General features: G+C 53.6%; 1 protein-coding gene across 3 annotated transcripts; it reads right to left on the reverse strand.

The window, feature by feature from the left end:
- Positions 1-18: 18 nt before the first annotated feature.
- Slc12a9 (solute carrier family 12 member 9) lies at positions 19-13,702 on the reverse strand. 3 transcript variants are annotated; one of them, XM_069989265.1, is made up of 14 exons: positions 13,574-13,702; positions 12,738-12,931; positions 12,432-12,566; positions 11,376-11,507; positions 10,569-10,877; positions 9,563-9,670; positions 9,329-9,440; positions 8,156-8,313; positions 7,968-8,050; positions 6,922-7,046; positions 6,557-6,749; positions 6,258-6,432; positions 5,359-5,505; positions 19-1,279 (listed from the first exon to the last, which is right to left on the reverse strand). In XM_069989265.1, the coding sequence occupies exons 2-14, from the start codon at positions 12,883-12,885 to the stop codon at positions 390-392; spliced, it is 2,715 nt and encodes a 904-aa protein (XP_069845366.1). In that variant the 5' UTR covers positions 12,886-12,931; positions 13,574-13,702; the 3' UTR covers positions 19-389. The 3 variants fall into 3 exon arrangements, with proteins under 3 accessions (XP_069845366.1, XP_069845365.1, XP_069845367.1); XM_069989264.1 differs by having other exon boundaries at positions 13,420-13,702; XM_069989266.1 differs by lacking the exon at positions 11,376-11,507 and having other exon boundaries at positions 12,408-12,566; positions 13,420-13,702.
- Between the last annotated feature and the right edge of the window lie 262 nt (positions 13,703-13,964).

The following is a 13,964-nucleotide window of genomic DNA, read 5'->3' on the forward strand; positions in this document are numbered from 1 at the left end:
CAGTGCTCAGCCAGGACCTTAGTGTCTAAGTCTTTTATTTATGATCAGCAGTTAGAAAAAAAAAAAAGAAAACAAAACAAACAAAATCACCACCCAAGGGGGGGCCCCCGGAGAGTTTGTGGCCAGGATGTGGACGCTGAGGTAGCCTAGAGTCACAGGAGGCCAGCTCCTCCGGTCAAGGCACCAGTGAAGGGAAAGGCTGGGCATCAGGGGGAGGGCTGCAGACACCCCCACTCCTGTGCCAGGGGGTCCAGCTCAGCATTAGTGCATGAGGTCCCAGGATGTCCCCCCATTGAAAACGCCAGATTCTGCAACCCCCAAGGGCAGGCCCTGCACAGGCCTGGGCTTCGTTAGTATGAAGCTGGACCTTCTCCACCTGACCCTAAGCATCAGAGGTCGGTGCAGGTGACCGGGGTGACACCGTGGGCAAGCAGCGTGGGCCCCAGGTCTCGGCTCAGTGTCTCCAGCAGTGCCAAGTATCGGGGATACCGGGAAGGATCGGCAGGTGGCCGGGGCAGGTACAGGAAGGTGAGGGCGGTGGTGGACCCTTCCTTGCCCTCCCCGCCCTCAGGCCCCCCAGGCCCCCCTCCATTGCCTTGTCCCTGCTGGGCCCGCACCAAGGCGTTGGCACTGGCGGCCAGAGACTCTGCCTCAGCTTCTCCTTGCCCACCGTTCACAAAGTCCCCTTCCACTTCTTCCTCCTGCTCCCTGTCTGAGGTCCCCTCACCCCACACCACCTCCCGCACCTCAGCTCGAATCCGCAGCTGGCTCAGCAAAGCCCTGAGACGCCCCTCGGCCGCCCCAGGAGCCTCCTGGGGCCCAAGGCACAGGAAGATCCGAAGGCGGGCACTGTGCCAGGCGGGCACCATGCCCAAAATGGTAGCCATCTGGAGCAGAAAGAGGCCACAGACATCCACATAGCCAGGCCCCCCTCGGGGCCGCAGCAGGTTGAGGGGCCACACATCTACGTGATGTATCTGAGATGGGCTCCCAGACCCCCGACTCAGCCTCTCGGGGGGCAAAGCCCCACAGGCCCGAGCCAGAACCACATTCTTATTCATCTTCAGGGCGTCTGCCACAGTGGCCACGTAGTCCTGGGGACTAAGTGCCCGGGGGCTCCCTGGAGCCCGCGGGGGAGGGAACAACGTGCTCAGGGATGGGGACCCTCCCTCCCAGGTGCCATCTTCAGGTTCAGAGAAAGCCGGGTCTGTCAGGAAATGGTCCTGGGGAGGAGAATCATCATAAAACCCCAGGACCAAGGTGTTGGGTTTCATGCCACCTGCAGAGAGGGCAGAGAGGAGGAGGAGGCACAAAGAACAAAGGAATCACACTCAGGCTGAGGAGACTCTATGCAAGATGCGCCCACTCGCACAGAACAGCGGCAGGCACCAGCTGGGACACTGTACATCCTCACTCCCCAGCTCTGAGGTCAACACTATATACCTTTGCACAATCACTTGGTTTCCTTAAACATTCTCACAGGCCTTTATCTCTGTAATCTGTCTCAGAGTTCAACTATAGTCAGTGTCTGTCTCTATTTCTTACTCTGTCTCTCTCTCACACACTCACATATGACCATACTAGGGCTTGAACTCACAGCCTAGGCACCCTCCCTTTACATTTTCCACCCAAAGCTTGGCAGTCTATCACTTGAGCTATACCTCTATACCTCCACTGCTGGTTTGTTGGTGGTTGACTGGAGAGTCAAGTCTCACAAATTCTTTTTTTTTTTTTTTTTTGCCCTGGCTGACTTTGAACCACAATCCTCAAATCTCAGCCTCTGGGAGTAGTTTAGGATTACAGCCATGAGCTATCACACTTAGCCTAATTTAGGATGCTTTTAACAAAGGCACACTCCACAGCCATGGAGAATAAGTAAGTTAGGACCATTGTCAGCTTTATACAGCTTAACATTTTCCATGATGGGGAAATGAATCTAAACGACATCCTGACAATAAAGCTCATGGCCTTGGCCCTCTGAGAATTGGTACCCAGACTCTGCCTGGGAATAGAGAGAGGATGGGCTGGGCTTTCCAGCTGTGGTGAGGATAACGGACCACAGCCTGGTGGCCAAGAGAAAACAGGTAACAGCCACACGCCCACCTGTGGCTGTGCCCTACAGAAACCTCGGGTGTGTTATCTCATTTGAGGCCACGCTATGAGATAAGTATAACTTATAACTCCCCCTTTATAGATAAGGAACTAGACGCTCTACCCAGTGGAGTCACTGGCCTCCAGCCTCAGGGCTGACTGGGCCCCAGCTCACAAGTAAACAGTCCACCCACACCAAAACCCCTCAGAGCCATCAAGCTGGCAGGGGACCAGCCTTCAAGTCCCTAATCTTCTCAGTGCCACAGCTGGGGGAGGGAGAGAGACAGAGGGAAGAGGGGAGGGAGAGAAGGGGGGAGAGCATGTGTGCATTTATGCCAGGCACTAGTAGCTCATGCCTATAATCCTAGCTACTCAAGATTGTGGTATGAAGCCAGACCAGACAGGAAAGTTCATCAGACTTTTTATCTTCAATTAACCACCAAAAAGCAGAAAGTGGAGCTGTATGCAGCTCGAGTGGTTAGAGCACCAGCTTTGGGCAAAAGGCTTGGTGACAAGACCCCTGCCCTGAAGTTAAACCAGCACTGGCACAGAAACAAACAAAAAAAACCTCTCAGTAGGCTGGAATTATACCCCATCTTGTACCTCCTGTGGCACTTTCCAACATTCTGACTTACCCCAGGAGGGCAAGGTCTAGTGTTGTTGAACTTTAGCCTTTGTCCAAGTAGAGAACACATTCTATCCTCGGATTAAGAAGGTAGGAAGAATGTGACAGTGTCCAAAAAGAAATGCACTGGGCTGGGAAGGTGGTTCAGTGGTAGAGTGCCTGTCTTGCATGCATGAGGCCCTGGGTTTGATTCCTCAGCACCACATAAGCAGAAAAAGCCAGAAGTGGCACTGTGGCTCAAGTGGTAGAGCACTAGCCTTGAACTGAAGAGCTGAGGGACAGCGCCCAGACCCAGAGTTCAGGCCCCACAACCAGCAAAAAAAAAGAAGAGAAAAAGAAAAGAGAGAAAAGTGCTCTTGGGGCTGGGAATGTGGCTTAGTGGTAGAGTGCTTGCCTAGCATGCATGAAGCCCTTGATTTGATTCCTCAGTACCATATAAACAGAAAAAGCCGGAAGTGGCGCTGTGGCAGTGGTAGAATGCTAGCTTTGAGCAAAAGAAGCTCAGGGACAGTGCCCAGACCCTGAGTTCAACCCCTTAGGACTGGCCAAAAAAAAAAAAAAAAGGTACTCTTTCCCTGACTTATGTAACTGTCACCCCTCTGTACATCACCTTTATAATAATAAAAATATGTCAAAGAAGAGGGGGGAGAAAGGCGTAAGAGGAAGGGAAAGGAGGAAGGGGAGGGAGAGAATGAGAGGGGGAGGAAGGGAAGAAGAGGAGATAGGATTTGGAGCAGCCTGGGTTACAAGGCTAGAGGCCACTGTGCTAAGAATCACAGAGCTGGTAATGTTCCATTACACAAACATCAGCCCCCCCACTCCCTCGGGCATCCTTTGGAGGTGTCAGGGGCCACATTCCACTCCTCCCTGCTGAGTGAGCCTTTTCAAGCCTGGCTGCAGTACCATCTCACCCACAAAAGCTTCACTGACCACATCAGTCCCCTGCGGTCTTGCTGTCTCTGAACTCAGTGGTCAGAAGACAGATGTTTCAAGAAAGCCCAAGGCTCACATGCTCCCACTGTCTCTAGAAAAGCACTCTTCAGAGTCCAAATAGTCTCTGATTTGGGGTCTGAAAAACAACGACAACAACACAGCAAGATGGGTGCAGGAGGCTCAGACCTGGTAATCCCATCTCCTCAGGAGGCTGAGATCTGAGGATCACAGTTCAAAGCCAGCCTGGAGCCAGGTGCTGGTGTCTCCTGCCTGTAATTCTAGCTACTCAGGATCTGATTCAAAACTAGCTAAGGCAGCCTGGCGTTGGTGGCTCACGCCTATAATCCTAGCTACTCAGGAGGCTGATATCCTGAGGATCATGGTTCATAGCCAGCCCTGGCAGGAAAGTCCATGAAACTCTTATCTCCAATTAGCCACCAGAAAACCAGAAAGTGGCGCTGTGGCTCAAGTGGTAGAGCTCTAGCCTTGAGCTGAAGAGCTGAGGTACAACGCTCAGGCCCAGAGTTCAAGCCCCAGGACCAACCAAAAAAAAAAAAAAACAAAACAAAACTTGCCAAGGCAGAAAAGTCCTGTGAGACTCCTATCTTCAATTAACCACTGAAAAACCAAAGGTGGAGCTGTGGCTCAAAGTAATAGAGCACTATCCTTGAGCAAAAGAGCTCAGGGACAGCATCTAGGCTCTGAGTTCAAGCCCCACAACCCACCAACTACCCACCCCACCCCCCCGAAAAAAAAAAAAGGGCTGGGTATGTAGCTTAGTGGTAGAATGCTTGCCTAGCATGCATGAAGCCCTGGGTTCAATTCCTCAGTACCATATACACAGAAAAAGCTGGAAGTGGCACTGTGGCTCAAGTGGTAAAAAGTGCTAGCCTTGAGCAAAAGAAGCTCAGGGACAGTGCCTAGGCCCTGAGTTCAAATCCCAGGACTGACAAAAAAGAAAAAAAAAGCCTGGAGAAAAAAAAATCCTTGAGTCTTATCTCCAATTAACCAGCAAAAAATTGGAAGTAGAAGGTGTAGCTTAATTGATAGAATGGCAGCCTTGAGCAGAAAAAGCTCAGCAATAGTGCCCAGACCCTGAGTTCAAGTCCCAGGACTGGCATAAAAGAAAGGAAGGGAATGAAGAATTGGAGAGGGGGGCAGGGTGGAAGAGAAAGAGGAAGAAGAGAGAAAGAAAGCCAGGCGCTGGTGGCTCAGGTACTCAGGAGGCTGAGATCTGAGGATCAAAGTTTAAAGTCAGCCTGGGCAGGAAAGTCTGTGAGACTCTTATCTCCAATAAACCACCAGAAAACTGGAAGTGGTGCTGTGGCTCAAGTGGTAGAGCGCTAGCCTTGAGCTGAAGAGCTGAGGAACAGTGCTCAGGCCCAGAGTTCAAGGCCCACAACCAACAAAAAAAGAAAGAGAGAGAGAGAGAATGAGAGAGAGAGAGAGAGAAAGAAAGAAAAAGAAAAAGCAAGCAAAAAGGAAAGAAAGACAGATGAACAGATAACAAGGGCAATGTGTCTCTCACAATCTTGTCTTTGGGCTACTCTGTAGAGCCTTATCACCCTGTCTGCGGTCGGTTAATCTTCCTTGTCTAATCTTGTGCCTCCTGCATTCTGCAGTCTGGGGTTGGTGTCTTGGGGGAGGGGAGCAGGGATTTAAAGGGGCCACAGAGAGGACTTGAGGAGACCCGGGGCAGAGAGGCTCACCAAGACCCGAGATCCTCAACAGATGCTGCGCCCCCTGGCGCACAGAGGGTGAGAGGGTAAGATCCACAAAGGCCTTCACTTGGGCCCGGTCCACCAGGCTCAGCCAAGCCCCGTACTGTGGCTGCACAGGGTCGGAGGGCAGGGAGTCTGCAGATGAAGAGAGGAAGAGGTCATTGTAGCACTAGCTCATCAAGTCTTTGGGAAGCCAAATGCCAAGTTGGATCTGAATAGGGCTGGGGCTATTCATCAGAAAAGCAGCAGGCCAGCACTAGTGGCTCACCGCTGTCATCCTAGCTAATCAGGAGGCCTAAATATGAGGATCATACTTCAATTTCAGCAAAAGTCCAGGAGACTCTTAACTCCAATGAACCACCAGAAAACTGGAAGTGGTGCTCTGGCTCAAAGTAGTAGAGCACTAGCCTTGAGCAGAAGAGCTCAGGGACAGCCCCACCACCACCAACCACACACACAAAAAAAGTCCATGAGACTCTTAGCTCCAATTAACCAACAAAACACGTGAAGTGGAGAAGGTGTGGCTGAAGTGGCAGAGTGCCAGGCTTGAGCAGAAAAAAAGCATAAAGAAAGCATAAAGGATACTGAGTTCAAACCCCAGTACCAGCATTAAAAAAGGGGGGGAGGGACTGGGAAGGTAGCTCAGTGGTAGAGTGCCTTGCATGCATGAGGCCCTGGGTTCGATTCCTCTACACCACATCAGCAGAAAAAGCCGGAAATGGCGCTGTGGCTCAAGTGGTAGAGCACTAGCCTTGAGCTAAAGAGCTGAGGGACAGCGCCCAGGCCCAGAGTTCAGGCCCCACAAAGGACAAACAAACAAACAAACATGCAATGCTTTGAGATGGAAATTTGGAGAAGGGCAGGGAGCTAGTGGAAGCCTGGCTCACCAAGATCTCCTAGGGTGACGTGGCCTAGCACATAGAGCCCCCCTTTCTTGAGCTGGTTGGCCAATCGCAGTAGAGGCAAGGCGCCCCGGGGGTTCCCCACCAGGAGCAGCAGCTGGGGACGCCAGAACTTCACGTGTTCCTTTCGGACATCCAGCCTGAGCAGATACTTGCGCACCTGAGGTTAGGGACAGGAAAGAGTATGGAGGAACAGCTCAAATGTACAGGCCCCACCATGGGCAGCGCTCCAAGGCTCTCCCCTACTGGCTCCCCATCCTCCGTTCCTGCAAGCACCCCCAAACCTGGTGGAAAAGCAAAGCCTGGCTGACGTAGCCCCAGCTGCTGGGACCTCCTCGCGCTGTAAGCAGGGCTGAGAGCAGACCCATGAGAAGCAAGGAGCCGCCGGCGGCCCCAGGGCTGATGAGAAACATCATGAGCAGACAGGATGCCACGCCCAACAGGCAGGTGTGCCAGGAGAACAGGTTGAAGGTGGGGCTTGGGTGGGCAGAGGGAAAGAAGGGGGGAAGGAGACTCAGGGAGGCTTTGAACAACTCCCTGTGGGCCCCAGCCCCCAAGGCCCCCTTCTCCCCAACTGACTCAGTTACTCAGTTCTTCCCATTGCTCCCTCCTTTTCTCCAGGACCCCAGACATCATCTGAGTTTCTCACCGGAAGTTGGGGGCCGACGCCCACTCCAGGCTCAGGCAGGACAGGTCTACCGCAGCGTAGGCTACCAAGTAAAAAACTGTGACCACAGCTGCCAGTGTGTTCAGCTTCCCTGCCAGGAGTACCAGCTGGGCAGAGACCAACAAGTAGCACATTGAGCAGCAATGCCAATGCACTTCCCACACAATGCCAGTGTGTCCCCCTCCCCCCAAAATGCCCTGGTAGCCAGACACTGGTGGCTCACTCCTGTAACCCTAGTTACTCAGGAGGCTAAGATCTGAGGGTTGCAGTTCAATACCAACCCAGGCAGGAAACTCCATGAGATGCTTAACTGTATGAACCCACAGCAAAAAGCTAGAAGCCAAGCTGTGGCTCAAGTGCTTAAAGCACTAGAGTTGAGTGAAAAAGCCAAGCAAGAAAAGCCCTTAGCAGGGTGCCAGTGGCTCACACCTATAATCCTAGTTATTCATGAGGCTAAGATCTGTGGATCACAGTTCCAACCTAGCCTGGAAAAGAGTCCATAAGACTCTTCCCTCCTATTAATCTCCCAAAAGCCAGAAGTAGAGATGTAGCTCAAGTGGAAGAGCACTTGCCTTGAGCACAAAAGCTCAGGGACAGTACCCAGGCCCTGAATTCAAACCCCAGGACTGGTGCAAAAAGAAATGAAAATCAAGCCAGGACTGTAATCCTAGCTATTCAGGAGGCTGAGATCTGAGGATCACAGTTCAAAGCCATCTAGGGCAAGAAAGTCCATGAGACTGTTATCTCCAATTAGCCACCAGAAAATTGGAAATGGCACTGTGGTTTAAGTGGCAGAATGCTCGCCTTGAGCTGAAGAGCTCAGGGACAGCGATCAGGCCCAGAGTTCAAGCCCCATGACTGCCAGAAAAAAGAAAAGAAGAGAAAGAAATGAAAAGTACAAGCCCCCCTGCATACAAGCCCTAGTACTGGCACAAAAAATAAAAACTGTCATTGCACCTCCAGAAGTACCAGTACACCATCCTTCTTCCTAGAAGATGTCCTGGCCTGGGAAGAGCCTGCTGGCTCACCTGGACGAGGCCCCAAGAATACAGCACCGCTCCCCAGGGATTGCCACCTCTCGACACCAGCTTGGCCGGGGCCAGGATCACACCTGAGAAAACAGAATTGTACCCGAGCTGTCCGTCTGGGACATGTGAGGGCAAGAAAGACCTGGAAGGATGTGCCCGGATTGCCATGAGAACAGAAGGGGACTCACCGAAGAGGTCATCCTGGGCCAGAGCTTGCAGGATGCGGGAGGCACCGATGAGGGAGCTCATGGAGGCCGAGATTGCCGTGGCATAAATGCCAATCAATACCAGCGGTGGCCACAGGCTGATGGCACGGAAGAAGCCGTAGTCCTCCTGAAGCAGGGTTCTTGGAGGGAAGGGAAGAGGACAGGGATAATGCATGAGTGTAATCACGGAGTTCTTGGAGAAAGCACTAGTGACACCATGTAAGTAAGAAGCAGACTATGGAGCCAGTTTGGGCTACACAGACACTTTGAGGTGAGCCAGGGTTATCTGGAGAGACTCCATCAAAAACGAAAAAAAAGGCAAAGCTGGGCATTGGTGGCTCATACCTGTCATCTTAGCTACTCTGAGGAGATCTGAGGATCCAGGTTTGAAGCCAGCCGGGATAAGAAACTTTTATCTCCAATTAACCAGGAAGAAAAAGAAAAAAAAAGCTGGAAGTAGAGGTGTGGCCCAAGTGGTAGAGCACCAGTTTTGTTTTTTTGTTTTTTGTTTTTGTCAGGCACGGGGCTTGAACTCTGGACACTCTACCACTTGAGCCACAGTGCCACTTGTGGTCTTCTGGTGGTTAATTGGAGATAAGAGTCTCACAGACTTTCCTGCCCTGGATGGCTTTGAACCATGATCCTCAGATCTCAGCCTCCTGCATAGCTAGCATTACAGGTGTGAGCCACAGGTGCCCAGGAGAGCACCTGTTTTTTGTTTGTTTGTTTGTTTGTTTTGGGTCCAGTCGTGGGGCCTGAACTCTGGGCCTGGGCGCTGTCCCTCAGCTCTTCAGCTCAAGGCTAGCGCTCTACCACTTGAGCCACAGCGCCACTTCCAGCTTTTTTCTTTTTGCTTATGTGGTGCTGAGGAATCGAACCCAGGGCCTCATGCATGCAAGGCAACCGCTCTACCACTGAGCCACCTTCCCAGCCCGAGAGCACCAGTTTTGAGTGGAAAAAAAAAACTAAGGTATGGCGCCTAGGGTCTGAATTCAAGTCCCAGTCCTGGCTAAGCCCCTCCTCCCCCAACCAAGTGCTCACAACTGGCTAAGGACTGGCTTCCACTGCGGGCAGCAGCTCTAATGCTCTCCACCTTAACCAACACCCATGCACCCTCAGGGACCCAGGGCCAGGGACCCCCTCCTCCTCAGGTACCTGTCACAGGTGAAGCTGGAGAGGAAGAAAAGCAGGATGTAGATGAAGAAGGTGTAAACCACTGCGATAATGGTGCCTAGAGGTATCGCCCGACTGGGGTCCTTCAGTTCCCCTGAAGGGATGGGTGCAGAGGGAGAGAGTTCAGCCCTCCTGCCATCCCCCTCTATCCCTCAGGGTGGTAGCCTCTCCCGCCCCCCCTCCCCCCCTTCCCCGCCAGCAGGAAGGGCCTCTCACCTGACATGTTGGCCCCTGCCATAATGCCTGTGCAGCCATTAAAGAGAACTGCAAACACACTGGCGAAGGTCATCATGGTGCCGGTAGTGTAGTCCTGGGCGTAGCCGGCTGGGATGGTTCCCAGGAAACAAAGAGGGTCAGCATCCCGCTGAGGATGCAGGCAACATCCCACAATGCCCCTCACCTACCCACTGCCCTCACCAGGACCCCTCCCCCATTCTCCTTGTTCCAGGTTCTGATCTGAGTTCCGTGGGCCAGCTCCTGGCACAGAAGGCTGGACCTGCCTTCTCTCAACAGGACTCTGTTTTTGTTTATTTGTTTGTTTGCCAGTCCTGGGGCTTGAACTCAGGGCCCAGGCACTGTCCCTGAGCTTCTTTTGCTCAAGGCTAACGCTCGAGTCACAGTGCAATATCTGGCATTTTCTGTGTATGTAGTACTGAGGAATTGAACCTGTGGTTTCATGCATGCAGAAAAAGTCAGGAGTGGCGCTGTGGTTCAAGTGGTAGAGTGCTCGCCTTGAGCTGAAGAGCTGAGGGATAGCACCCAGGCCCAGAGTTCAGGCCCCATGACACAAAAACAAAAAACAAAACAACAAAAACCCCAGCCAAACAGGATCATAAGGTCCTGAGTTCAAGAACTCTGGGCCTGGGTGCTGTCCCTCAGCTCTTCAGCTCAAGGCTAGCGCTCTACCACTTGAACCACAGTGCCACTTCCGGCTTTTTTCTTTTTTCCTTATATGGTGCTGAAGAATCGAACCCAGGGCCTCAGGCATGCAAGGCAAGCGCTCTACCACTGAGCCACCTTCCCAGCCCACCAATTCCTCTAAGACCCCAACTGTTCTATGGTCTCTTTCCACCAGGCCAAACCAAACCCACACTGGACAAATCCACATGTACCAGCACTGTACTGGGGTTAAGACCCGGCCCCTGATACTTTCTGACGCATTTCACTGCAGTGATGCTAAGGGCCCAGCCCCCACCCCCAGTGGCTACCATGCCCAGCTCACCTCCTAAATTATCCTTTAGGGTGCTGCTGTTGAAACCCGTGAAGTGACCAAACCGAGGTGGCAGAGAAGAGCCATTGGTGCCATGCCGAGGAGTTATAGGGATGTTCCTGGGCCCCACTGCCACAAAGCTCACCAGGACAGAGGCCAGGGAGCCAGACACGAGCAGAAATGTAAGGAAGGAAGCACGGGCATAGAGGCCAGCTCCCAGGGTGCACACCCCACCCACAAGGCCCAGCAGCAGGGACCCGTACAGCAGGTTCCAGCCGTAACCCTGGGGGAGGACCTGCAGTCCACTCGACTTTGTGGCATCTGAGGACAGAAAGGCAGGGACAGCGTTAGAAAGTCTCACCTAGCCAGGTGCAGTGGCTCACCCCTGTAATCCTAGCTACGCAGGAGACAGAGATCTGAGGACTCTGGTTGGAAGCTAGCCCACACAGAAAAGTCTGTGCAACTTTTATTTCTAAGCAGCAAAATAAGCCAGAAGTGGAGGTGTGGTTCAAGCGATAGAGCATTAGCCTTGAGTGAAAAAGTTAAGAGATAGCATCCAGGCCCTGAGTTTAAAACCCCAGTACTGGCACATGCGCGCACACACACATGTGCACACACGTGTGCACACACACACAAAATAAGCTCCCTATGGGCAGGAATGGTCTCTGGGATGTCCATATCTCCTGCACGAAGTTGGCTACACAGCATAAAAAAACCAGCAAATGCACCTCCCTCGAGAACTCTCTCCCTTAGGAACCCACGATCTGCGACTCTGCAAACACTCAGCATCACCCAGATCCCAGTGGGAAGAACACAGACCAGCACCAAAGACATCCAGCACAGACTCCACCAGCCCCAGCAGGGAGACCGCACAGCCGCACACATTCGCCAGGTAAAACATGAGGCCAATGCTGCCCCCGACCTCAGGCCCCAGTGTCCGGCTGATCATGACTAATAGTAGAAGCAGAGGGCCACAGTAAAGGAAAAAGACATTGAAATGGAAGTGGGACATGGGGCTCACACCTGTCATCCTACCTATTCAGGAAGCTGAGATCTGAAGATCATGGTTCAGAGCCAGCATGGGCAGAAAAGTCTGAGACACTCTTATCTCTGATTAACTACTAAAACACTGGAAGTGGAGCTGTGGCTGTATTAGCCTTGAGCACAAAAGCTTGGCGTCTAGGCCCTGAGTTCAAGCCCCAGGACTAGCACAAAAGAAAGGAAGCAAGGAAGGAAGTAAAGAAGGAAGGGAGGGAGGGAGAGAGGAGAGAGAAGAAGAAAAAAAAAAACAAAAAAGAAAAAGAAATAGAAACCAGGTGCTGGTGGCTCATGCCTATAATCCTAGCTACTCAGGAGGCTGAGATCTGAGGATCACAGTTCAAAGCCAGGTGGGAAACTCCATAAGACTCTTATCTCCAATAACGACCAGAAAACAAAACAAACAAACAAAAATAAAACTGAAAGTAGCGCTGTGACTCAAAGTGGTAGAGTGCTAGCCTTGAGCTGAAGAGCTCAGGGACAGCGTCCAGGCCCTGAATTCAAGTGCTATGACCAACCCTGACCCCTACCCCTATCCCCCCCCAAAAAAAAAAATGAAATAGAGCTGGCCTCCAGGCCAAGCCTTATCTCTGTAAATGGCTACTCAGTTCCCTGTTACATGTATCCCGGGCTTGGTATAGAGCTTCTGTAAGCCACCAATGACCTCTATACCCGGCTTTCGTCATCTCAAAACTGACTACAGGGCAACACTTAGGGGATAGTGACTATCCATCACAACTTGCCCTGTCCCAACAGATGGAATATACTGACCGCCTTCCTCACCCACCCACCCCCAAAGCCTCGGGACCAGACCCCCATCCATCTGCTGCAGGATACAATACGCTCCGCCCCCTCGCACAGCTCCATTGGTGGCGATGGCACAGACAGAGAGGACGGTGAGGGCCAGGATGAAGTATGCAACCAGAAGCATGGCCAAGGCCTGCAGCAGCCCAGCGTGGCCCACCACGAACCCTGGATGTGAAGGGCAAAACAGGTCACCTGGGTGCTCCCACTCCTCACTTCCTACCCCCACCCCACTGGGTAATAGCCTCCAACTCAAGCCCTCTAGCCCCCAGTTCTCCTAGGGATCCTCCCCTGCCTCAGCCTGACACACCCCTCCTCCAACTTCTTCCCCCAACTCACCAATCCTCAAGAAGACGACAATACTGAACATGGACAGGACAGTGGGCACCACCACACCTAGGAAGGTGGAGAGCTTCCGGGCAGGGAAGGCAGCCCCCTCTTCCCCCAGGAGCCGGTAGGCCAGCAGAGGGGAGTTCTCACTGGCCATGGCTGAGCACAGGTAGAAGAACCCACAGATGGGTCTGTCTGGCGACCTGGAAATGAGATCATACAGCGTAGATAGCCCCCTCCCCAAACAAAGCCCTAACCATACACCCAGGAGGTTCTCCAAAAGGAGAGCTTTGGGGAAACACACACACACACACACACACACACATCATGTGTACACACATGGTGTATACACAGTCAGGCAGCTCAGAAGAGCCCTTGGATGGCCCCCAAAGCGCCGTCCCACAATCTTGGGTCCCCTGCCCCGGTATCAAGGCCACCCCTCCCCGAGATCCTTCCCCCTTGGCACCCCGGTTTCGCCAGCCTCTCAAACCCTGCAGAACTAGAGGCACAGAGGAAGCAAATCTCCCAAAAGGGAAGTAAGTTACCGGCAGGGCCTCCTCGCAGTCCCTGACCCCGCAGCCCCTCCAGACCACCTCCCAGCCGCAGGCAACGAGAAAACTAACTTCCAAAGCCCGCTCTCTGCCAGCGTCCCCATTCTCCAGACTCCTCCCAGCCACACAGAGGTGCCTACCTCTCCACCAACCCGAGCACCCCTCAATGACCGGCCCAGGCCGGCTCGCCCCCTCCACGCACGGCCCCCGGTCCGCCTCCCCCACTGGCCGGCTCGGCCCGCTCGCTCCCGCGGAGGGTGGGGTGGGCGGCCCGGCCTCCCCCTGCAGGCGCACCCTGCCGCTGGGCGCGCAGGACGCTCGCTCACTCCTCGGGGGCCGGTCAGGCTCGGGGCGCTCCGATCCCCGCGCGCCGGGGAACCCGCTACACCCGGAGGGGGCGCGGGGGCCGGAAAAGGCAGCCGGCTGCCGGGATGCCAGGCCCAGAGCCTGCCCACCTCCCAGCAAGGCGCCTCATTGGCCCAGACGTAGGCCCCGCCCCCTGGGCGTGGTCTTCCGATGGGCGTCTCTGACATATGGGCGTAGCGTGTGGAGGCCACGCCCCCGCCTCCCGGCCCGCGTTTTGCGCTGCTGGAGCTGGCAGGGGTCCATCTAGGTGTCCATCTCCGACAGGGCGTGGACCACGGTCCTTACGGCTTTCACCCCCCGCCTCCATGCGAACGACCCC

Source organism: Dipodomys merriami, unplaced genomic scaffold (genome assembly GCF_024711535.1).
Source record: "Dipodomys merriami isolate MVZ:Mamm:240054 unplaced genomic scaffold, mDipMer1.0.p SCAF_373, whole genome shotgun sequence".
Taxonomy (NCBI): domain Eukaryota; kingdom Metazoa; phylum Chordata; class Mammalia; order Rodentia; family Heteromyidae; genus Dipodomys; species Dipodomys merriami.

What these genes read in the sequence shown, in the direction of transcription:
- Slc12a9 (XM_069989265.1), bottom strand. Translation starts at nt 12,885, where the DNA reads ATGGCCAGTGAGAACTCCCCTCTGCTGGCCTACCGGCTCCTGGGGGAA. An exon ending in TGTCGTCTTCTTGAGGATTG is followed by an intron (nt 12,567 to 12,737) that starts GTGAGTTGGGGG and finishes CTTCACATCCAG; the next exon opens with GGTTCGTGGTGGGCCACGCT. An exon ending in GCGAGGGGGCGGAGCGTATT is followed by an intron (nt 11,508 to 12,431) that starts GTATCCTGCAGC and finishes TTCTACTATTAG; the next exon opens with TCATGATCAGCCGGACACTG.